Source organism: Enoplosus armatus, chromosome 16 (assembly GCF_043641665.1).
Source record: "Enoplosus armatus isolate fEnoArm2 chromosome 16, fEnoArm2.hap1, whole genome shotgun sequence".
Taxonomy (NCBI): domain Eukaryota; kingdom Metazoa; phylum Chordata; class Actinopteri; order Centrarchiformes; family Enoplosidae; genus Enoplosus; species Enoplosus armatus.
In genome coordinates, this window is record NC_092195.1 from 16,779,274 (window position 1) to 16,801,645 (window position 22,372).

General features: G+C 42.9%; 2 protein-coding genes across 3 annotated transcripts; both read right to left on the reverse strand.

The window, feature by feature from the left end:
• Positions 1 to 2,359: 2,359 nt before the first annotated feature.
• Positions 2,360 to 14,582, reverse strand: tfap2e (transcription factor AP-2 epsilon). 2 transcript variants are annotated; one of them, XM_070921695.1, is made up of 7 exons: positions 14,544 to 14,582; positions 11,882 to 12,322; positions 9,666 to 9,720; positions 6,315 to 6,546; positions 4,319 to 4,437; positions 3,649 to 3,787; positions 2,360 to 2,621 (listed from the first exon to the last, which is right to left on the reverse strand). In XM_070921695.1, the coding sequence occupies exons 1-7, from the start codon at positions 14,580 to 14,582 to the stop codon at positions 2,360 to 2,362; spliced, it is 1,287 nt and encodes a 428-aa protein (XP_070777796.1). The 2 variants fall into 2 exon arrangements, with proteins under 2 accessions (XP_070777796.1, XP_070777797.1); XM_070921696.1 differs by lacking the exon at positions 14,544 to 14,582 and adding an exon at positions 13,681 to 13,707.
• Positions 14,583 to 15,877: 1,295 nt separating this feature from the next.
• On the reverse strand, positions 15,878 to 21,441 carry ncdn (neurochondrin). The gene is made up of 8 exons (XM_070922070.1): positions 21,238 to 21,441; positions 20,305 to 20,599; positions 19,528 to 20,247; positions 19,219 to 19,388; positions 18,144 to 18,382; positions 17,794 to 18,009; positions 17,540 to 17,682; positions 15,878 to 16,690 (listed from the first exon to the last, which is right to left on the reverse strand). The coding sequence occupies exons 1-8, from the start codon at positions 21,439 to 21,441 to the stop codon at positions 16,272 to 16,274; spliced, it is 2,406 nt and encodes an 801-aa protein (XP_070778171.1). The 3' UTR covers positions 15,878 to 16,271.
• Positions 21,442 to 22,372: the final 931 nt, after the last annotated feature.

Sequence of the window (22,372 nt, forward strand, 5' to 3'; positions counted from 1 at the left end):
AGAGGGAGAGAATAGGGGAGAGGGGGGTGAGGAGGAGGAGGAGGAGGATAGAGGGGGGGGGGTTAGGTTACAGGGAAGGAGATGAAGGGATGGGGGGGGGGGTGACACAGGAGGGTAATGAGATGGGAGGAGAGAAAAGGACATACGGCAGGTAGAAATGAGTGATGTTTGAGAGTGTACGAGCAGGCGACACGTGTATGTGTGCAGTCCCTGGAAAGCAGTAATTGTGTTGAGTATCTCATCCTGGTTAAATAAAGTGAAGGACTGCGCGGGAGAGGTGAGAGGTGGTCGGTGGGAGAAATGCAGAACAGATGGGATGAGGGGGAGCCGAGGTGTGCGGCTTGTCGGGGGCTGCCTCCGTTCCTCCCAGGTACAGTGTTCAGGGCTGCAGCTGTGACGCCGCCGTCTCCCTGGGCCCCTGCTGGAGACCTGCATGCATAGAGGGGCCCTGATTTTTTTTTTTTTTGAGAGGCCCCCTGGGGTGCACACAGAAAATGTTTCCTAAGCATGGCCGCTAATTCAGGCTCCTGTGTTGGCAATCTTCAGCCCTGCTTTAAACTGAAACCTGCGACAAGAGCTAAAACATTTCATCGTTTAATAGACCAAAAATGAATCAACTATTTTAGTATTAGATTAATAGATAGTCATTCATCAAGCAACAAGCGGATCAGTGAGGCTGTATTTCAGCTTTGAGCTAAATGCTAACGTCAGTATGCTGACATACTAATGTTTACCAAGTTCACAATCTTAGCTTAGTGTGTTAGCATGCTGACATTTGCTAATTAGCACTAAACACAATGTACAGCTGAGGCTGATGGGAATGTTATTAGTTTGGCAGGTCATAAATCAAAGCATTGGGCAAATTAAAAGTTTGACCTGATGATGGCGCTACATGAAAAGTAAGGATGACTTAATTGATTACAATTCATCCTGAGGGGAATGTGAATTTTGGCATGGCAATCCATCAGACGTTTCTTTCAAAACTACAAACATCATGGTGGTTCTAGAGGAGAAGTTTGAGTTTTTAGGGTACATCCTCTGGGAACCAGGAATGTTGGGAAATTTCACTGGATAAGTAAAAACTTTGACATTTACTGTTTTTTTAGCTGCTTTTTTTTCTGTTAAATGTAATTGTAAATTGAATATCTTGTGGTTTTCGACGGTTGGTCAGATAACACAACCAAATTGAGGGCATCACTTGGGGCTCTGGGAAACTGTAATTTAATTCTGACATTTTATAGGCTAAACAATTAACCGAAAATAGACGAATCAATCAATAATGAAATCAAGTGTTAGTCGCAGCCCTCGCTATGACCTTGCTGTCGAAATCACAATATACTTTGCCTACAGGGATCAATAAAAAATACCATTATTGCAACAAAGAGAAAGAGGAAGCATTTACAGTAAGAGCACAATAAAAGCCGACTGTCCCCTTTGAATTTAAAAGTAAGTTGCATTTAAAAAGATACCTGAAGGTGCCATTACTTTTATATTGTTCTGATACCTCAGATCAAAACATAAAAACACACTCATGAAACTCAACCGATCAGTTCTTAATTGTTTAATAATATATTACATTTATGCCGTAATACAATAATAATAACAACAGTAATAACATTAATAATAAACATACACAGAAAGTACAAAATGATTTGTGTTTTTTCTTAAGTTACCGACACTTAGTACTTCAAAATAAAAGAAAACAAATCTCCTTTAGCTGCCTTTGACTCCTCCTCACCCCACTTCTAAAGAACTCAATTTCCCATGACCACCAATTAAGAAGAACTACATATGGAAGCTGTGCTTGTCCAATCAGGTGGAGTTAAAAGTTCCTCCCAAAGTTCCAAAGGAGCAAAGAGCAGGTTGTTGTCTCGGATATGGCTTACGACACTTCCCAGATGAGTTCAGTCCATAAATGTGTAGAAGTGTGTGAGAGACTGATGAAGGCAGGGGTTTCTAAAACACAGATAAAGGTGACATGTTTACCAAAATTTAAAAATAAAAAAGGGGGCAGGAGGGGGAATAAATAAAAGCATACAGCCATATGTGGGAACTCATCCTGGAGAGATGTTTTGTAGACGCCATCATGACACAAACCGGCTACTGAGAAGAGAGGTCCATGCGTCATTTTGAGTGAGGTGGTTGTGGACACACATTACAGTACAGATATCATCATAAACCCCGCCTCCTCGACGAGAGGGGCCGCAGGGGTTTCTGGGAGGTAAAAGTCTCAGTTTTTTTATCCTGAGGGCGTAGGTAAAGACGCAGAGGGGCACCAGTCAGTCTTTTCCCCTCGTTTCTCTTCCTTTCCGCCTCTCGTCCATCCTTCCATCCGTCAATGCGTCCGTCTGTCCTCCCTCTATTTGCGGTGCTTCATCTCCTTCTCGTGGTGGCTCTTCCCTCCCCCCTCTCCTTTGTCCAGCATTTTGATCGCCTCCATCAGGTAGCTCTGGAAGGCAGAGAGCGCCGCGCAGATGGCGGGGGTACCGAAGCCGTGGGTGAGCAGGCTGAAGTGGGTGAGGCTTCCCTGGACGCCGGGCTCCAGGCAGGGGGTGGGTCGACTGCCGCCCAGAGGAGAGCGGTCCTGGGACATCAGGTCCACAAACTCCTTACAGATCTCCCTTAGAGGAGGAAAGACAACACATTAGTTTGTTGCTTTGGCTCTCTGAGATTTATTTCCACAATGATGAACTAGATATTGTTGAAAAAGTCACCCAGCAAACCCTTGTGGAATAAATTGGGCCTTTTCCCTAATTGAAACCTGAAATTGGTGCCAAAGTGAAACAGTTTTTACACCCTCAACAGAAAGTCTACTGGAGTTTGAGGCACAAAAAGCCAATTAGAAACCAAGAAAACTACCAAGAAAAATGTTTTGACATCGTACACGAAATGTACCTCTTTGTCAAAATGTTCTGGCTGTGCTGTGCTGAATTTTTAGGAGTGTTTTTTCAGTGTGCAAGTGCCTTTTTTTTGCTTGATATTGTTTTCGCCTCTTGGCCATCGCACCTCGTATAATATTCAAGTGCACACTGTATAGTACTTTGTGGCCTTGCAAAGGTTTTGGAAATATAACATTTTACATTGAAAGTGGGCCTTCGAACTAAAAACAAAATAGCACACTACATGCAACTCATGAAAGCATATAAAGGTAGTTCTCCCTCCAAAAGAAGACACCGTTGGTATTTTCATCTTAATTAATTTCATCAGCATTTGATATGGGTCTGACCAGACCTGGTATCTGACACTACTGGTCCTGAAAAACCTCTTAAAGGGGCAGTCCAGCAATTCAGTATATCACTTCTTTTAAGTTGCGCAACCCACAAGAGATGAAAAGAGGACGTAACATCCTGACTTTTACTCCTTAGTGTGGTTAAACCTCCCAAAACACTGGATCCTACACTTCCCATAATGCAGCTCATTTGTTGGACCCTCCCTCTTTAAAACTCTACGCCCTTCAGTTTGTAACGTAGACTTTCTGTTATAAATTTGCAGCCTTGACAAAATTCCTTTTAAGCCACATTTTAAAACAACTAAATGTCTTACAAAAGCAAACTGACTTTGACACGTAAAGTCGCCGGAATGCTCCTCTGATAAAAAAATAAAACAGCGAGCGTCTAAGAAGTGCCGAGGTGGAGATGAGACACTCACTTGGTGGCGAGCAGCATGCTGCGCCGTGTTGGGAGCTGGTCCGGCTCGCTCTGCCTGCACAGATACTCGGCTGTGGCTCTGGCTGGAAACTCTGTCTCACACACGTAACCAAAGTCCCGCGCCAGATGGACGGCCTCACCTGGAGGAGGAGGAGGAGGAAGAGGAGGAAGAGGAGGAAGAGGAGGAAGAGAGTGAGTGTGTCTATTAAAACAGGAAAACCGAGTCAAACTAGTACAGAACAAAAAGGGATAGTCTTCTGCGTTAGTTGGGCAAAGGTCAGTGCTTCAGTTTATTTCATATCAAGTAATCATAATTATCCATTTAAATGCTTTTAAACGACTCACAGTCGACTGCTGTGACTGCTCGGGTCGGGTCGGGTCATGAGACAAACTCTGCAGCCGTTTTTCTCACTTTCACGACTCAAACAGTTCACTGCTCTTTGGCTTTGTGATGCGGCCGCAGCTTTAGCTTTTCAAATGACACCCTCCACTTGTGTGCGGACCCGCACGCATGCAGCCACCCATGCTACGACTGTTTATTCATGTCTGCTCATGCGAGGACATTTCTATGTGAATATGTGTCTCTATCTGTCAGGATATATGCAGGTCACTGTATGTGTGTGTGTGTGTGTGTGTGTGTGTGTGTGTGTGTGTGTGTGTGTTTTCCCTACCCTCCACTAGAGATGTTAGGAGAGTGACGTTGGCTGCCTTGCGTCGCCCGGCGGGCAGGTTGAGGCCAATCTTCTCCAGACGCTCTCTCAGACAGCGGCCACCATTCTTTGACTTCGCCCTGAGGGGGGACAGGGAGACAGAGAGAGCAGTTTTTAGGAGCTGGTCCTTGTGTATGTGTGTGTTTGTCTTTATGAGTTTTGCTGTGGTGTGTGCCTGTGTCTCTATATTGTGTCTATGGCTGGGTATGTGTGTATGCATGTGTGCGTTTATGTAAGCGAATGTGAAGCTGAAATCTCCCTACAGTATGTTCCCTGTCAACACTGATAGTGTCTTGTATTTTTCTGTGGGTTTTTTTTTTTGCCTTACGTCCTTTAGTTATTGCCTCATTTTCCTTTGCCTGTTCTCACCCCTATCTTTATTCTTAAATATCTAAATTTAAGAACGTTTCGATATTCATTTAGACAGAAATATTTCTATGTGTTTATATGATCTGCAGCAGTGGCAGATGAAGTATTCAGACACTTAATGTAAATAAAAGTAGCAACACTACAGTGTAAAAATACATCCTGCATTCAAAATCTTACTAAAGTAAAAGCACAGAAGTATTAACAGAGAAATGTGCTTTAATTATCAAAAGTAAAAGTACTCAATATGCAGAAAACAGCCCCTGTGAGTGTTATGTTGTTGTATTTCATATGACTGGATTATAGGGTTTGGTGTATTACTGTGGAGGTAGAATTTCCAAAGTAACCAGTGACTATAGCTGTCAAGTAATTGTAGTTTTTACTACTTTTAATACTCAAGTACATGTTATCAGTGGGGGAGCTGTATCTCTCTGCTGGGGAGGGACTCGGTTTACAATATTTACTACCCTTTAGATCTTTTAATTATGTCCTTTTAAAGTATTTCAGCCTGAAACCCAAATCATTAAGTTGTTCTCTTGCCCCGAGGCGGTGGTTCATTAAACCACATTGCTTCTCTTGTGATTTAGTCCCATGACCCATTTTGGATCCTCGGCCCTGGTCCCATCGTTAAGTTAAAGAGTTATTGGGACAAGCTTTAGGAAAATGGAGTATGTGGTTGATAGCAAAAGGACACCAAGAGCCTCTATGGGGACGTACTCGGCGTCCCATGATTGAAGGTGCAATGCGTAGTATCTTTAAACACCACTTTATTATTGTCATATTCATTAACTGGTTCTGATAAAAAATGTTGGGGAGTAATTTTTCCATGAACCCCTGAGAGCTTGAGCTTCTTCTTCCCAGCGTTCCTGTTTTGTGCCATAAAGAAGCTCCTCTGTGCAGTAAAGCGATCAGCAGACTTGATGTGAAATTGGTCTTCATAGCAAACAATTTAAAATTTTAAAATGCAACATGTAGTCTGGCGGAGGCGTCCAGAGTCCTCTTTGATGATTTTTTTTTTTTATCTAAAGTTTTGGAGTCACGATCGCTCGAGGTCAGTGAGTTTTTTTTCAATCTGAATCACATGCTCGGACCCCCCTGTGTAGTTTACCCACTCACAGATACTTTTACTACATTTTACAGTATTAATATCTATAACTTATGAGGCTTATGAGGTTATTTTGTGGGAGATAATGGTTTCCCAGAATGACTTTCAACAACATTCATTCAGAGCATTCTGAACTCTGATGTCCCAACATCAAAACTAACTAGTCCTTAAATTAAATACAGTTATATAAGAACTATTTTAACTTGAATTCCTAACATCTGTGTTCAGCCAGTCATCAACAAGAACAAGACAGATGTTATTTAAGGGTTTGGTTCTCAACCTTTCAGGCTTGCGACTCTTACAGCCAATCAACATGTTCCATATGTCTATGAGCTCCGTCAGTTGAGGTAAAACGCTCCAGTATAAAATCAAAGATTTGAGAAGTGCGACAAGGTTGGGAATCACTGATTTAAGGGGTATATCTGTCCCTAATTTGCCTCCCAAAAAAACTACATTACACCCTCTCATTCCCCATCTTCCTCTCACCTGCGGAGGACTCCACCCAGCAGAGAAGCGTTGAGGCACTCAGGCGGGGAGAGGCGTCGCTGCACCTCCCCGACCGTCACCTTGTACTTGGAGGTGGAGCTGAGCAGCGAGAGGCGACCCGGGACCGAACAGAAAACCTCGGCGGGGTTGGACACGGCTCCCATACCGAGGCCCTCCTTGCAGATGGACAAGGCCGACAGGGACGAGCCGTTCAGCTTGGACGGGATGGGAACTGGGGAGAGATGAAGGGATGAGATGAAGGGGGGAAAAAAGGAGGCAGAGGAGAGAAACTTTATATGCTTTTAGGCTATTTGTGTCTCGGGTGAAAAAGCAACAAAGACAGGATGCAGAGGGAGATCATCATCCATCTAAACATATGTCTTGTGTAGTGACAATGGTGTTGTGTGAATGACTGTGTGACAGCGTGCTCCTCCTCTCCTGATTAATCTATTCAGCGCTCTTCATGTTCTCCCCCACGTCGACAGCTCTAATTCTGGAGTGCTGCTTGTTGATTCTGTTGTTTAAACTGCAGGTGGTTTCATTGTAACTGCGCATTCTCAAATAGCTTTATTTCACACCTTGAGGAGCTCAGTTCGCACTCACTTTTCTGCACTGTGGTAAACTTTTAAGATGAGCTTTTCTATCTGTCTTGTTTTAAAGGGGGGGGGGGGGGGTCAAAGACAATCACCTGGAGCCTTTTCCAACAACTGTAGGAGTTCAAATAGAGGAGTAGCATGGCTTTTTTTAAGAGGCTTCTCCTTGATTTGGTAGTTGTCCACAATACCTGTTGCAGCACTGACAGCTAAGGTTTTTTAACTTCGAAAAAAAAGCCTAATAGTTGACACGAGCATCTATTGAGCTTTTCTTTCTCAATCTTTGTTGTGTCATATTCTGAGGTGTTAACTGATGAAATTAGCTTTGGAGTCTTAAATCCTAAAGCCGCTAAATCTGCAGTCGTGTGGGCAGAAATCCTCTGAATGAAGAGGATTGAAAGAAATCAACCCCTTTGTGTGTGTGTTAATCTACCTCTATACTTATGAGGACCACATTTTCTTGCAAGGATACAAAGATGAAGTGGATCTGTGTCTCACTGGTGCTTTCTTAAAAACTTAATTTGGGTTGGGGTTTTTTTACTTCTAGTGATACGTAGCCATGCGGACACATTTGGTACATTTATGTGCACAGGTTTTGGAGACACCCGTGTCTGAAATGTCTGCCTCCAACCCAAATACAATGGAGGTGAATGGGACTTTGTTTGTGGTGCTCACAACATTGATGAATTACATTTTTAAAAATCCACAAAATGTCTTTGTAGAAACAATCCATTGTCTGAAGAAATAGTACAGATACAAAAACAGCATATTCATTGTAATATTTTTAGTGTTTTTCCACAAACTTCTATTCACCTCCATTGTATTGGTGCAGAAGCAGAAATCTCAAAACCTGGACAAATTAAACCAAAACTATCAGCATGACTGGAAACAGCAAATGTTAAGAAAGAGAAAATATCTGACAGAATCGAGAGGAGAGAGAGAGAGAGAGAAGGGGAACGACATGCAACAGAAAACATGAACCAGCCCTTTAAGTTGAGTTGGAAAATTAATTGAGCCAATAAAGGTGCTTTTTGTTGCCGTCATAGTAAACAAAACATTCATGTGTTCACAAGAACATGCAACATGTGCCTACATTTAAAACAACGTCTCTCCAGTCCAGACGGCTCTGCTATCCTTCCTCTCTCTTTTTCAAAAATAAAATATTATCTGCACAACTGTACACTGGGACGCCGGCTCTCCCCTCACACTCTGTGGGCGGCGGGTGGCCTCTTTACAACACAAAATCTCTTAAAATCCCCTCATTCACAAGCAGCCTGATCAGCCAGCCGGCGAGGCCACAGAGCAGCAGAGTTTCCTCTAAAGCTTCTCTCTCTCTCTCTCTCCTTTGTCATCTATCTGCCCCTCCCTCTCTTTCTCTTATCATCTTTCACTCCTTCTTGTGCCTCCCACTCTTTATCTTCCGTCTTTTTTTCTACGTTCTGTCTCGTTCTGTTCTCCCTGTTGGATTTTCTTATTCATGAGGGCTTTAGGTTTGCTCTGCTATCTGCTACAAGTGCTTGCCGGGGAGAGTCTCGCTGCGGTAATTGATCAATTCTAAGCGTTCGGCAAACAAGTGGAATCACTGTCTCTGCATCAAATGACTGCTGGTTTACAGCAGCAACATTCGAGCCGTGAATTTACAGTATGAGCCTCCTCCTCTTCAGGGACCTGATTTGGAGGATCACATCCCTGTTTCTGTGAAAACTTTACAGCACGGAGAGGTTCAGGCCAGAGAGGGGTGAAATATTTAGAATTAGGAGACCAAAATATATTCAAAAGGTGGATGATGTTCATGTGGAGTTTAAAAAGACCACATTTAATAAGTCAGAAAAGAAAATATCCACAATTTTAAAATGTTCTGCACGTTTTCTTTGAGGTAAAGCTATCAATAATTATTTACAGAAGAAGGAATTCTGTCAAATACAAAGCCTCCTCTGTGTTAAAGTGTTATTCTGTCAGCGTTACAACTCAGTAGGTGTCATCTGTAGCTTGTTTGGGAGCAGCACCGTCGGCTGAACGGGGTTTTCACAGTATCACAACTCCACCGGCAACAAATCCAACTTGAATTTTCTAATCGTGCCCATGTGTCTCCTGCAACTCAACACTCGGTAATATTACAGTGATCATACTCACTGCAAATTTCCCCACAACTCCTCTTTTATCGTGTTCCCCTCCCTTTTCTTCTTTTGCCCCACTTCTTCTCTCTCCTCTCCTCTTCACTCTAATCCCCCTCTCTCTCTCTCTCTCTCTCTCACACTCTCACACACACACACACTCTCACACACACTCACACACACACACACACACACACACACACACACACACACACACACACACTCTCATATGACCATGAACAGTTCATTAAGAATGTGTGCCTTTGGGGTGAAGTCTGCAGCTGAGTATTAGAGGACTTCTTGACTTCAAATGAAATAGCAAAACAGAATTATTTATAGTGTGTGTGTGTGTGTGTGTGTGTGTGTGTGTGTGTGTGTGTGTGTGTGTGTGTGTGAGAGAGACAGTGAGAGAGAGAGAGAGAGACTGGTGTTGGAGTGCCCCTAAACACAAAACCCCCTTCAGCATGTATAGCACAATTATATAGGTGCACACTTAGACACAAATGCACACATACACACTCAATCTTTCTCTTCTCTCTCTCTCTCTCTGTCACACACACACACACACACACACACACACACACACACTCACACACACACTCACACACACACACACACACACACTGAGCTCTCCCACCTCTTACCTTTTTTAATGACAGAGTGGTCGAGGATGCCCAAGGCTGATCCTTCCTCCATTCCCTGTGTCAGACAGACAGACAGTCACTATCATTTATCCACTGGCCAACACACACACACACACACACACACACACACACACACACACACACACACACACACACACACACACACACACAGCTTGTCTCTTGTCAAAGCAAGATGGAAGGTCCAGCGTTAGTTTTTTTCCCCCCCTCACAGCACATATGAACACTATCCACATCCAAATAATAAAATCTGTGGCTCTTATTCGATAAAATGGAAAGCAGATGATGGAGGTGATGGCAGATGATTTAACATTTTATTTTAGTTTATTAACACACTCCTCAAAAGGAAATATATATTAGTGTTTAATGTTTTTAATTTGTGCATTCATATAAATGGACATTTGTACGTTATTTATGAGCTTCATGCGGTGAAAATGTTCGGTTCATTAATCATTTTTTGGACAAGAAAAGTTGCCTCTTTTAGTTTTTCAGTGCAACAAATTAACAATTAAATTAAAGAAATGCTGTCATAACTCACACTGTTGGCAATAACTAAAGAGCAGTTTATTTATATGTTCTATTTTAGCGTTAAAATGTAATGATTTTAAACATTAAAAAAATGCTGATTTTTCTTTCACTGTGGGCCCATTTAGGAAGAAAAAAAAACGTATATGTGGAAAAAGAAAATGCGATTGAATAATAATTCAAAACAGCCACCGTAGCTCACCGATTCAAAAGACTAAATGAAAGCCTTTGCAATTTATTTGATCTTTTCATTCACTGAGGATAAAATTGTCTTGCAGGGCGATTCTCGGATGTCTCCTTTGTGGTGAATTTATAAGAGGATTCAAACGCGAAGGATATAATCCATTAATCAAATAAAGGTCCCTGTCAAGTGGGAGCGTTTAACAGTAACATGCCCGGGTTGACTCCTTGCCTGGCGCTCCTCTCAAACGTTTCTTTTCTATTAATGACCGTGCACATCAATTGGTCTCGGTGTGTTTTTCTGCGAGGAGGCAACAAACAGCGTCTGCAGCTGCACCTGCTGCAGGGAAGCTGACTGCTCAATAAACCATAGAAACTATTCTTCTCCCAGTAAAAAAAAAACCCTGCAGAAGGCAAAAGGGCTGCAGAATCACTTTGTCTCTGCGCGAGACATCGGATAAAAGCCTACGACATGAATGTGGTGACGAGCAAAAAAAAACAAAAAAAAAACGTCATTTTTTTAGAATTTAAATCTCAACATTTGAGGAAACTATTGAATATATTCACATAGTCTATATAACTCATAACACTCTCCCCAGAGGCTTCTGTATCTCTACAATATGAATGTCAGCCATTCAGCTCAACTTCAGCGTAAAATTTTAGATAAACTCGAAACACATCTCTGGCTCTAAAACTCTTAAATACGATATATTATATATATGTAAAAAAAAAACAAAAAAAAAACGTAGTCAACACCTAAACTCCACACTTGACAACATTGAGGATAGTTATCTAATTATTTCTGAGTGACGTATCAACGAATTTTGAAGAGAAAATAAAGTATTTCTGTTAATATTCTTGCAGAAATGAATATTTTACTTCTGACATCTCACTCCAACAGTACAGGAGCTTGTTGTATTCGTATTATTATTTTATTATTATTATTACTTTGTGTGGAGAGAGCGACGCACGACTGTTTTCCTTACTGTTTTGATATCCTCACTGTTATATGATTTTTTTTAAGGGGAATTCAGATAAAATAAGCGACAGGTCTGCAGGAGGTTTCCCGAAAAATTAAAACAAATAACAGGTGAACAATTCCTACATTACTGACAACGATTAATAAAATGTAGTTGTTGTTAATTAAATGTGTTTACTTAAACGTCTATTTTATTAATGTGGGCTAGTTAATCATAATGTGTCGTTTGAAGGAAAGAAATGGGAGATAAATCGCCTTCAGGCCTTGTTGCCAACATCCACGTATTTTTAAGTATGAGATATTTTTCACTTATTTTCTATGATATTGGTTTATTATACTACATATTGGAATAGAAATAAAATTAAGAATCATAAGGCCCTGAAGAGATTTGGTTCATAAAGAGTTTGTGCGCACTGATCTTGTACCGAGTGACTTTTACGCACGCTCTTCCCACTGCGCAACGCCAACGGCAACTCAACCAAAGGATGGAAAATAAATAAACAAATAAAGTCACCTGAAGATCTTCCAGGCCGTGATGTCCCAGGTGCATCCCGAGAGGACCGTCCCCGAGAGCGGCCGCACCTTCCCCGAGACCGTGAAGCAGTCGAGGGACAGCTGCATACTCCCGCCGGGGGTCGAGGCTCAGAGCCCGGTGCGACTGTGACAGGAGCCCCCCTTCCTCGGAGCGCGACCTCTGCGAGTGCCATGCAGCTTGCTGATGCTGATGGATGGAGTTGATGGAGGTGTATGGGTCTGACAGGTGGGAATACGAGTCCTGGCTCTGGGAGTATGGCAGGGAGGACTGGGGATAGGGGGGAGGGAAGTACGGAGGCTGGAAGTCAGAGGCCGGAGTGTGGCAGAGCGGCGGAGCCGAGGAGTAGGCGGCCTGGTTCAGGGAGGACAGCTGGGAGAGGCGCCCACTCGGCGAAGAGCCGCTTAGTCCGTCTGCGCGGTCCTGCAGAAAATTAAAAAGTTTGCTTCATATCAGGAGCTCAAACACCTCATCAAGCTGTTCTCCCAAAGGTGCAAAACATGACCGACAATTTCATCAAATGATTTCAAAAGTTTCAGCTCCGGGAAATCTATGATTTTTAAAACTGAAGCATAAATCACGAAGAGTCACAAACACTCTTAAAATATACATAAAAACGGGTTTACAATAACACAAAACACCAATGACACATAAATTAATGTATTTCCATTTTTATTAGAGGGTTGGAAATAGCAGCAGCGCTTGAAGTGATGCGCACTGGCAGAGGACGCCGTTGGCATCGCTGCTGCACAGTGTCAGAAAGGTCACGGCCACCAAGAAGCTGCACAAAAGGACAGGTAATGCACAACAACAACACGTTGCTCCGGGAGGGGGGCACATCTGTAAATAATCTGCCACTGTGTCAACAAAACCACATTGAACCGGAAATTAAAAGGAAGAAAATGTTCGTTTCAGGCTGACAAGGCGCGGCAGTGTGATTTTATTAGGACTTTACAAGTGAAGCAGAGAGGCCAGGATGCAACAGTCTGTGTGAAAACATGTAGTCCACTAGCCTACATTTCTGCCCACACACATCCTGGTAAAATTGGATTTTTCCAAAGCTGGGTCACCCAGATCAATGCTGTTGTGGTGGAACAATGTCCATTATGTGCCAGCCAGAGAGGCCCGCTGCCAGCTTTAAAGCACACATTCATGTACCTGCCACACATCAGCCGCACTGCGCGGGAGTGTGCCTTCACCGTTTTAGTCTAACAAAGTTTATATTTGAAGCTGTTAAGCGCAATAACACTCCTCCAGAGAGACGGAGCGTCCTCTGTCTCGGCATGTCACAGTGTTTGCAGTGAGTGGACACTTCACTGTCAGCCGGTCTCACTTGCTGTGACACTGTGCAGACAAAGACCATCTCCGCGGACGTGATGCGCGGCGCCGCAACACTAAACTCCGTGTCAGAGAGGCTCATTGGGAAGTGTGGACACTTGACACTTGCGATTCTACTGGAGAGCAAACAACAAGGCAGATTTACCACAAACGCATTTAATTGTCAGCCAAAAAACCCCCCAAAAACCCTCCAAGGACCTTTATACTCTGCAAGCTGACAGCTGATGTCTAAAAATGCAACACATTAATCAAATCAGTCATTTTTCAATTCTTAATTTACCCGAAATTAGCTGTTTTTAAGTGATGGTGACACATTGTCCGCATCACGCTCAGGTTTAGTTGACTGGCGCTCGGTACAGAAGATAAACTCTTTTCTAAAATTGAGTTACATTGGTGATAAACAGACATTATCCGCTCAAAAGACGAGTCTCTGTCAAACTCACCATAGCCGAATAGGTGTGGATTAACATCTGGACCACTCTGGAACCCCCCAAATGTAAAACTCAACAGGACGCGCAGGCTTCCAAACGACTGAAAGATGTCACCAAAATGCTCCGAGATGTAATCCAGGCTGTTTTAACGGTCCATCAAATTCAAAAAGGTGTTATTTACTTTTCCTTATCTCTCTGTTTGACGGAGCTCTTTACGCACAGATGAAACGCTGCTGCCGGATACACACACACGCGCACAACACACACAGAGTCCTCCAGTCTCTCCATGAGCGCACTACTTATAGGTTTTGCGCGCACCCGGCAGAACAGGGGGAGGGGAGGGGTCGACAGGGTCCACTTCTCTTAAAGAGATATATTCATTCAATTACCGGCCGTTAATTCATACACACGCTGTACTTTTACATTTATTGTTTGTTTCGTTTAAAAAAAAAGTGGCATCGAGTTACTTTCTGGATTTTACGCACTAAGAGAGATTATAAAATATATCAGAGTTTGATATGTTTACTAAAGAAGCATCTCAACAAAACTCTCATTTAAACAAGACAATCATATTCTCTGATTTCTAACGTCTACAGTCGCTTTTACGCACGGATATCCAGCTACATACAGTCAAATATCTGGGATAAATATCGGGTTTTAACTTCAAATCATGTAGATTTCTCCAAACATTTCAATCCTTCACACGTTTAATAATCGACGAGTAACATTTCTGGATTTAGTTTCCCTTAATAACAAGTAAACAGGCCCCCCATGTGCAGCCTTTTACGCAATGATGGTGGACAGAACGGACCTAAAGCTGCTGAAAGAGAAAATGTTCCCAATGAAAACAGAAAACTCTGTGCCGTTTCTTTTACCTGCAACCCGTCAGTCTTGGTTCGGGATTTCCAGAGCATGTTGGAGCTGGTGCTGGCTCTCAGTCTGGGTGTCAGGCTGCAGCTGAGGGGTTAATGTGACGCGGTGGATGAAGAGGAGACTGAGGGCTGAAGGTACAGAGAGGAGTGAGTTAGTTTGAGAGATGATGCAGGAGTTTGTACGGATGGGTGTTGAGGTGGGTGGGGGGGGTTGGTGAGAAAAAAAAGAGAGGGCGGGAGGTGACAGGAGTCGTGGAGGGGGTAGCTAAAAACTTTTTTCACGGTTTGTGCGTGGACTTATAGGATCAGGAGTGAAGAATAAGATGTGAATAAGAAGAAACAACGGCTGACCGGTGATAATCACAAGGCAAACACAAACGTGATTTTCTTCCTTTGAAAGCCAATGCTGCATTTTCATGGTGTTTTTTTTGTTTTTTTGGTACATGTATAAATACATAACACACTTATATCTGCAGAGCAATAAATATAAACCGACATTTAATATGTTACTGAGACAAGTCACTCACTTTTCAACAACTTCTTGCTGTTCTTTAACAAAAGATCTGTATTAATAACTAAAAATGTGTCAATCTGCATTTATTCCTTAATCATCTACTTCCAACATTTTATTGCATAAAACAACTCAGTTATTTTCTTAAATTAGAGCCAGGAAGCAGAATAAGGTGGGGAAAAAAACAAAAAGAAAAAAAAATCCCATTCAGATCTCCCTCTGTAAATGTACAGACTTCTAGAAGTAGAGTGCATCAGTTATCAAGACACATTAGATCCACACAAGTCTCCGTGCGCCATCTTGTGGTTGGTCATAGAAAAGAGGACTCTGGGATTAACTACAGGACGGTTTTCCACCTTTACAGAAGCCTGCTGTGTTTATATTTAAAAGAATAAGGTGTCAGGCATTCCTTGCATTACTACACAGCTTGAATATTAAATTACTAGGCCTTTAAGTCTCTTTAAGTCTCAACTACTATGTAAAAAAAAACAGGCATAGGAAAATGCAAAAATTACAATCATTTTAATGGTCAGCATTGAATGACCTTAAAACTCACATCTTTACTTTCAAGTTGCTTATAAAGACTTGCGAGTTAAAAAGGAGAAGGCTGGCAATATCATATTTTAGTTATTGTCAACAAATTCTAGTTCCTACTGAAGACGTAAATCTTTAAAAAACAGTCACAAATAAAGTTGAGACTTTAGACAAAAACAACTCCGCTTCAGGTTGAAGTGTTAAAAAAACATAAATGGCGTTCAAAGCTACAAGAAAGAAGAAGATGGATGAAGAGTAACATGAGCAGAAAGAGGTTCTGGTTGGTTTTCTAACAAAATAGCTCTTTATTAAAGACATTAACATTTCACAATTGACATGACAAGAAACTGCTTGTCTTTTCAGAGCACTGCTGTCCACACATTTACAACATTACACTGACAATGTAATGAAAATGAAACGTGTGTTTGTGCGTCATCATTTTCAGTGCCCTCTTTTCAATGCAAGCTCATTTGCAAAGATCACTAGGCCAGCAGTATCTGGGGGCTTTCATCATTTCTTTACAAGTCTGGGACAACAGGGAACACATTATTCATGTCAGATTGGTACAAGTAATAAACACACAAGTTTGGCTTCAGTAACAGCCTTCCTTTATTACTGAATTTTCAACTCTGCAAGTTAAAAATACTCCATGAAAGAGCCCATTGTCTGTCGGCAGCAGTTTGGTTTCACTTCACTCCCACTGACTTCTTCAGGTTCCTCATACGGATCAAAGCTCCTTTATCATTTCTCATCATGTCTCCGATCTCCAGTTTACAGACTGGGCACTGGTCTGCCATGGCACACAGAGCTTCCTCTAGCGCCTCCTGTGTGTGCTGGTCAGGTAGTGTGCTACACTGACTCAGCATGATGAGTGTGTGTTTGAGCCAACCTTCCTCTCTGACCAGCATGCTGATCCAGGGCTGAGCGCGGACGCAGCCTCCCAGAGCCTGCAGACCTAACCTCCAGAGCTCGGCGGCCTCGTCCCAACTCTCCTCCCAGCTGAGGCTCACCTTAACCGGACCAGGGCTGGAGCCAGAGTCCAGGGCGCTGCGGAGGAACCGGAGAGCTGAGGAGAAGAACCTCCTCTGGCCGGCTTCAATTGACCCTGGAAAATATAAAAGTATGCGTTGTTAGTAGAGTCTTATATTTTTGAACCAAAGCTACCAATAACGGACATTTATATTTATAAGGAAATATATGCTTAAAATTAAAATGTGGTAAAAAAAGATCACACAATACTATAATATAAAAAGAACATGTTGTGCGTCATAGCTAGTGACTAGGGTGTGAAAATCATCCATGATTTTGTAACTACAAGCGACCCATTTCACAACACAGTGAAACAGATTGATGGTTTAAAATTATTCTCGGAGACTCAGTCGACATAAACGAAGGTTTTAAGAGTGACAGTAATGTTTACAGCATCAGTCTGCATATCGTGTACATCAGCATTTCTGCCAAACCTCAAGCCCACATGATCTGCGTTCCCATAGGCCTTTTTCAAAGCAGTTATAGAAGGAAAGGCACAAGGGTAACTAACAACGTTAGTAATGGCTGCAGTCCATTTAGCATTGCCAGTTCCACAGCCCTGGTGTATATACTGTCTTTTTCACACAAGACACTTTGACATGTCACAGCAGGAAAAACACAGGTGTAAATAATGAAATGAATAACGGCTGAATTCCATTTAGCTGTTTTTGTTTCAGGGTCCTGGTATTGTGACATTTGAATAGAACGGGGCCATCTTTAGTGTTATTGGTAACGCCTGTGATTCTCCTACTATGAGTCAAAATGCCTGCCGTGAAAAAGGCTTATTTACAAGCAGTGGAAAATATGTCGACAACATCGAATAAAAATACAAATACAAGCATTAAAACAAAATTGTAGGTTTGCTGTATTACACTGTAGGATTCGAGTGTGTGTGATTAACCAAAACAAAATAAATAATTTTCACCAGAAGGAGCTGATTTGAGTCTGCCAATCATTAGTCCCAATGTGCAGTAATTTGCTGCTAGGACCACCAGATGGGGTTTATGCATCAAAACAGGAAGTGCTTCACTCAGAAGGGCCTCCAGCATCCTGAAACATGGGTCCTTCCTAGACACCAAAACAGAAAATATTTAAATTTATACGATCATATACACATTTGGTATTGACTTAAAAACAACACATCATTCATTTGCAGGCTTCCAATGTGAAAACAGCCACCTGACTCTCTCTGGCTCTGTGATGGTGAAGTTAAGGAGGGCTGAGCAGGCGGTCTCCATGCTGGGATCCCTGGCCGACGCCACACCACTCTTCCCTTTGAGTAAAGTCCAGCACTGCGACAGGAAGTCCACCAGCAGGGCCGGGGTGTCGAGGGTGAGCAGCACCTTCCTGGGACCTTCCTCTGCTGACAGGTGGCACAGAGCTGGCAGGAGATACCTGAAGAGAGGGAGGAGGATGCAAGGGAAGAAGAGAGAGGAAGGAAGTATTGTCAGATGCCTGCAGTATCTATGGAATAAAGTTTTATTTTATTGCTATGATTGATTCCATTCGATATCTACTGTCATCTTTACCTCAGAGCTTCTTTGCCCGTCCACGTCCCTCTCTCCTCTCTGACGGACATCTCGGACATCCAGTCAGAGAGGCCCTGCTCTGGGCTCTCGCCCTGCAGGTGGCTCCGGGAGTAGCTGATCAAAAACGGCAACAATCCAGTCACTTCCTCCTTCAGACAGGAAGTCTCCTCGGCCAGCCATGAGCACAGAGAGCGGAATGTGGCGAAAATAAAAGGGTCACCATAGCGACTTTGATCCACCTACGACAACAGGAAGAGACGAGGGAGTGTTTTAGACTGAGCTCTGAGAAGAACCACTACAGAACCAAAATATAAGCAGATAATTTGCAAAACTTTCATATAAATAAAGATGTATACTCTCTCCTTGACTGGTATAATACAAAAGTATTTTAACATATACCAAGTTCATGAAATGATTATAGAAAAGAATAAAACAAGTAAAATACAATAAAATATAACATTTGGTAGGAATCCAATAAAACTACAATACATATTAATGAACAGAAATCATGTTTGTTTGTACGTAGGGCTGCAACTAACAATTAATTCCACTATCAATTACTTTGTGGATACATTTATTGAACATCAGAAAATGTCTGCTACAGTGTCCTTGTTTTCCCCACAGTCAACAGTCCAAAACTAAATATTCAGTTTACTATCGAAGAAGACAAACAATCCTCACATTTGAGAGGCTGTAATGAGGGAATGGTTGGTATATTAATTTGAAAAATGACTTAACACATTAATCCATGTTTTAAAAAGTTGCTGATTATTTTTCTGTAAATCGACTACTTGATTAATTTACTTGTTTTAGCTCAATTTATGATTTAAAAATTAAGTCCCCAATTGTATTGTTAGCTAGTTAACAGGCTACACTTTACTAAGCATTTCAACCCATTCTCTTAATTCCTTGGGGATGCAAATTTTTGGCACAGCACTAGGAAGAATCATGTAGCGCACAATGAGTGATTAGATTACCAGAACCAGCAACAAGCAGCTTGTTGGGTATAAAAAAAAGAATATAAAGAACAAAGAACAGAGCGGCATGAACTGAAGCTGAAACGTTATCCTCTCACCTGCTGCAGGTGGTACATTAAAGCAGAGAAGGCCTCCTCCAACACCCCAAGGACTTGCCTGCTCTGCTGCAGACTGAGTGAAGAGATGGAGGTCTGAGGAGGAGCGGTGGTCTGTGACACTTCCAGACAGCAGGCCTGCTCTATGGCAGCCTCCATGATTCGGTAACAGCCTGGGAAAAAGAAGACTGGGTTTAAGTAACAAAGGAGGTTAATCATGTTTAATCAAATCTTACCTACGTGGTTTGAATTGTTCAGAATAGGTAGATGCTGTAATTACGATCAATATACTCTTTTAAATAAGCACGCTACCTGTGAGAGTGTGCTGCAGCTCTGGGCTCAGCTCGTTACCAGGCGGCTCCTCCAAACCCATTCTGACCTCCACACAGGCCCGGTTCACCAGTAAGCAGCAGAACTTTGGCGGCCCCACTAGCTCCCACCCGTACAAATCCAGCAGACAAGCACTGAGGACCAGGATCGGCCCGATCTGTCTTGGCGTCAACTTAGTCTGAACCATGGGTCTCAATACCCCCCATATACGGGCCACAACTTCCTTCAGCTCCTCACTCTCTACTGCCGCTCTGACTGGAGGGAGAAACTGCACCAACTGGGCACACATGTCCAGGCTGGTCTGGTCTCTGGCTTGGCAGAAGTCTTTGGAGAGCCTGGCCAGCAGAGTGAGCAGTTCAGCAGGGTGTCTACTCCACACTTTGTCTTTGTTTTTACCTGAGAGGAGGCAACCAAGCAAGGCAAGCCCCCTGTCGTGGCTGAAAGTCTGGTTTTGTGCCACTGCTTGACACAGAGCTGGTATGGCACCTCTGCTCAGCAGCTGGTCAGGACCTCTGGGTAAGGCACACACAGCTGTGAGAACCTGGTAGCAGTCAGCAGCCATGGCCTCATCAAGCTTGGAGGAGGGGGAGGTTTCTTGAGATGTTGAAACTCTGTCTGCTTCACCACCGTCATCACCCTTTTGCTTGCTGGTGTTGCCCTCCCCTGCTGATTTTGCCGCATTGGCAGGATTACTTTCTGTGTTTGAACGCTCTGCTGATTGGACTTTACAATCTGGACTCTGCCCAATCTCTCCAACTTGGTTTTGTTCCTGGGCTGCCTGTTTCTGTTGGTTCGAAGGACCATTTGCTAAAATGCCCAGCAGGAGAGGGATGGTGGTGAGGAGCTGGGGATGGGAGGCCATGTCTGGGTCTGTGCTCAGGGCAGCCAACAGAGCCGTGCCCAGTGACAGGAGTTCATGTGGGGGTAAGCCGGAGTTCTCACTCTCTCTGACCGCTGTCACCAAAAGCCGAGCCGGAAGGTTCAGGCCCACGGCCTCGAAGATGCGCCTCAAGGTGGGTTTGTCTAGCTGGTTTGCTGGGCACAAGCGAGTTATCTGAAGACAGGGAGAGGAAAACAACACCCACCTATCAGTGCTGAGGTCTGAACCAGCAACCCTTCCATACTTGGTCTATATATATATATATGGAGTCTAATAAAGAACCTCTGCTATAAATTCTATCTTCGTGAAAAGTTATTTTGCTCAATTCATGTTGAAACCAGCTAAGAGAGGCAGTGATTAAACTTCATGATCATTTCACAAGGTGTCATTTGTGATATACGGCCCTATACTGAGAGGTGTTTCCCTTATTTATTTTTTGCCCACTCATGTTAATAAGGGTAAAGCCTAAATGTGTTTATTATGGAGGTTGATATTGGAATATTGCAGTTGATTGAAATGTAGTCACAGGTTCTAGTTAGGGCTGCAGGAGAGTCATTCCTGAGTAGCTAACGTTGCCAGTTTAGGCCTTTTTGTGCCCTTGAGTGCCTGCATTTGTGTAAATATTTAGCAGATTCAATTTCCTCACTTTTCTGCTTTTAACCCCTCCTCTCCTTCCACGGTTATTTGTCGACTCCTAAACTAATGCAAAGATGTTTCTAGATGCCAGTAATTCATTAATGCTAAGCTAGTTAGTTTCATTGGCAAACAGTTGGTATACTAACAATATTAATGCTGAGGTTCAGTGGACTTACCAGCAGAAGCGCAGCCAATGTGTGACTGTCATTTTTAGCATGTCTGAGTGAATGAAGACACTTCTCCAACACCTCTGTCTGGGCATCAGTCAAACCACCTCCTGCGTCCTTCTCTGAGCCTCCTCCACCTTCTCCTCCTCCCTGCTCCTCTTTTCCAGGAGGCTGGCTGCTCACGACAGGTGTAACGTCGACAGTGTCAGCCATTATAACCTTGGTACCTATGTAACCAAGAGAGGAATAAAAAAAAAGTAAGCAAACTTTAAAAAGCAATTGAAAATCAAACTGATGATCATGTCATTAGCTCCACACCGGTGAGGGTACAACAAGAGAGGCCTCATTCAATGATTTTCAGTTGGTTTGCTGTGTCATTCTAAGTAACGGTTGGCAAGAATTCGACATTTAAAATTTGAATAAGTAAACGTTCACAAAATAACTTACTTTGTTGACAGCCCTCTCACACGCGGCAAAAGCTCGTGAGCACTTTCAGGAAGTGAATTGCCAAAATAACGCTGCAAGAAACCAATGAAAACAGCCCAACTACGTCAAAGAACCAATCGCGAAAGGGATAGTTGGAGGGTGGAGACGCCATTTTGGTCCGTGTTGCAACGTCGGACAAGCGATGTAACGTTATTTTTGAGGTCACGGAGGACATATTTACTCTTTTTTTTTTGTTTCTACCAGTAGTTATACCACAAAAAGGACGAAAGTTCAGCAGGTTAACTGTTTATGATGAGCTGAACCTGTTCACCATTGACAGCTGGTCGGCAGGTGGCGCATGGCGGAAGTAGTCGGATTAATGTTAGCCGTCTTCAGTTTAATTTAAAATGCAGCACAGGCAAAACTAGAACCGGAGTAAGTATCTGTGTAATATAACTAGTAGGGTAATTATATTTACTAGGTATTCCTTCCCAGTAGTGCAGTTAATTTCAACTATTGGTGCTTCTATCGGCCACAAAGCGCTCCAACGGTTGTGTCACAAAGTACTTTGATTTGAAAATCCAGGTACCGGAAGCACTGTTCATCACTGTGAAAGGCTTGACGGTGGTCACATTGGCACATCAGCTGTACAAGCGAGGGGGATACTGACCCAATTAACTGTACAGGGGACAACAACAGCGACGACACAACACATCCG

Excerpts from the sequence above, each read along its gene's own strand:
- tfap2e (XM_070921695.1), bottom strand. The coding sequence starts at position 14,582 with ATGCTCTGGAAATCCCGAACCAAGACTGACGGGTTGCAG. Across the intron at positions 4,438-6,314 it reads CTGGGTGGAGTCCTCCGCAG|GGCGAAGTCAAAGAATGGTG; the intron begins GTGAGAGGAAGA and ends GTCCCCCCTCAG. Across the intron at positions 3,788-4,318 it reads CCTAACATCTCTAGTGGAGG|GTGAGGCCGTCCATCTGGCG; the intron begins GTAGGGAAAACA and ends CTCCTCCTCCAG.
- ncdn (XM_070922070.1), bottom strand. The coding sequence starts at position 21,441 with ATGGCTGACACTGTCGACGTTACACCTGTCGTGAGCAGCCAGCCTCCT. Across the intron at positions 19,389-19,527 it reads GCTGCAGCACACTCTCACAG|GCTGTTACCGAATCATGGAG; the intron begins GTAGCGTGCTTA and ends TCTTTTTCCCAG. Across the intron at positions 16,691-17,539 it reads ACTCAAATCAGCTCCTTCTG|GGTCAATTGAAGCCGGCCAG; the intron begins GTGAAAATTATT and ends TATATTTTCCAG.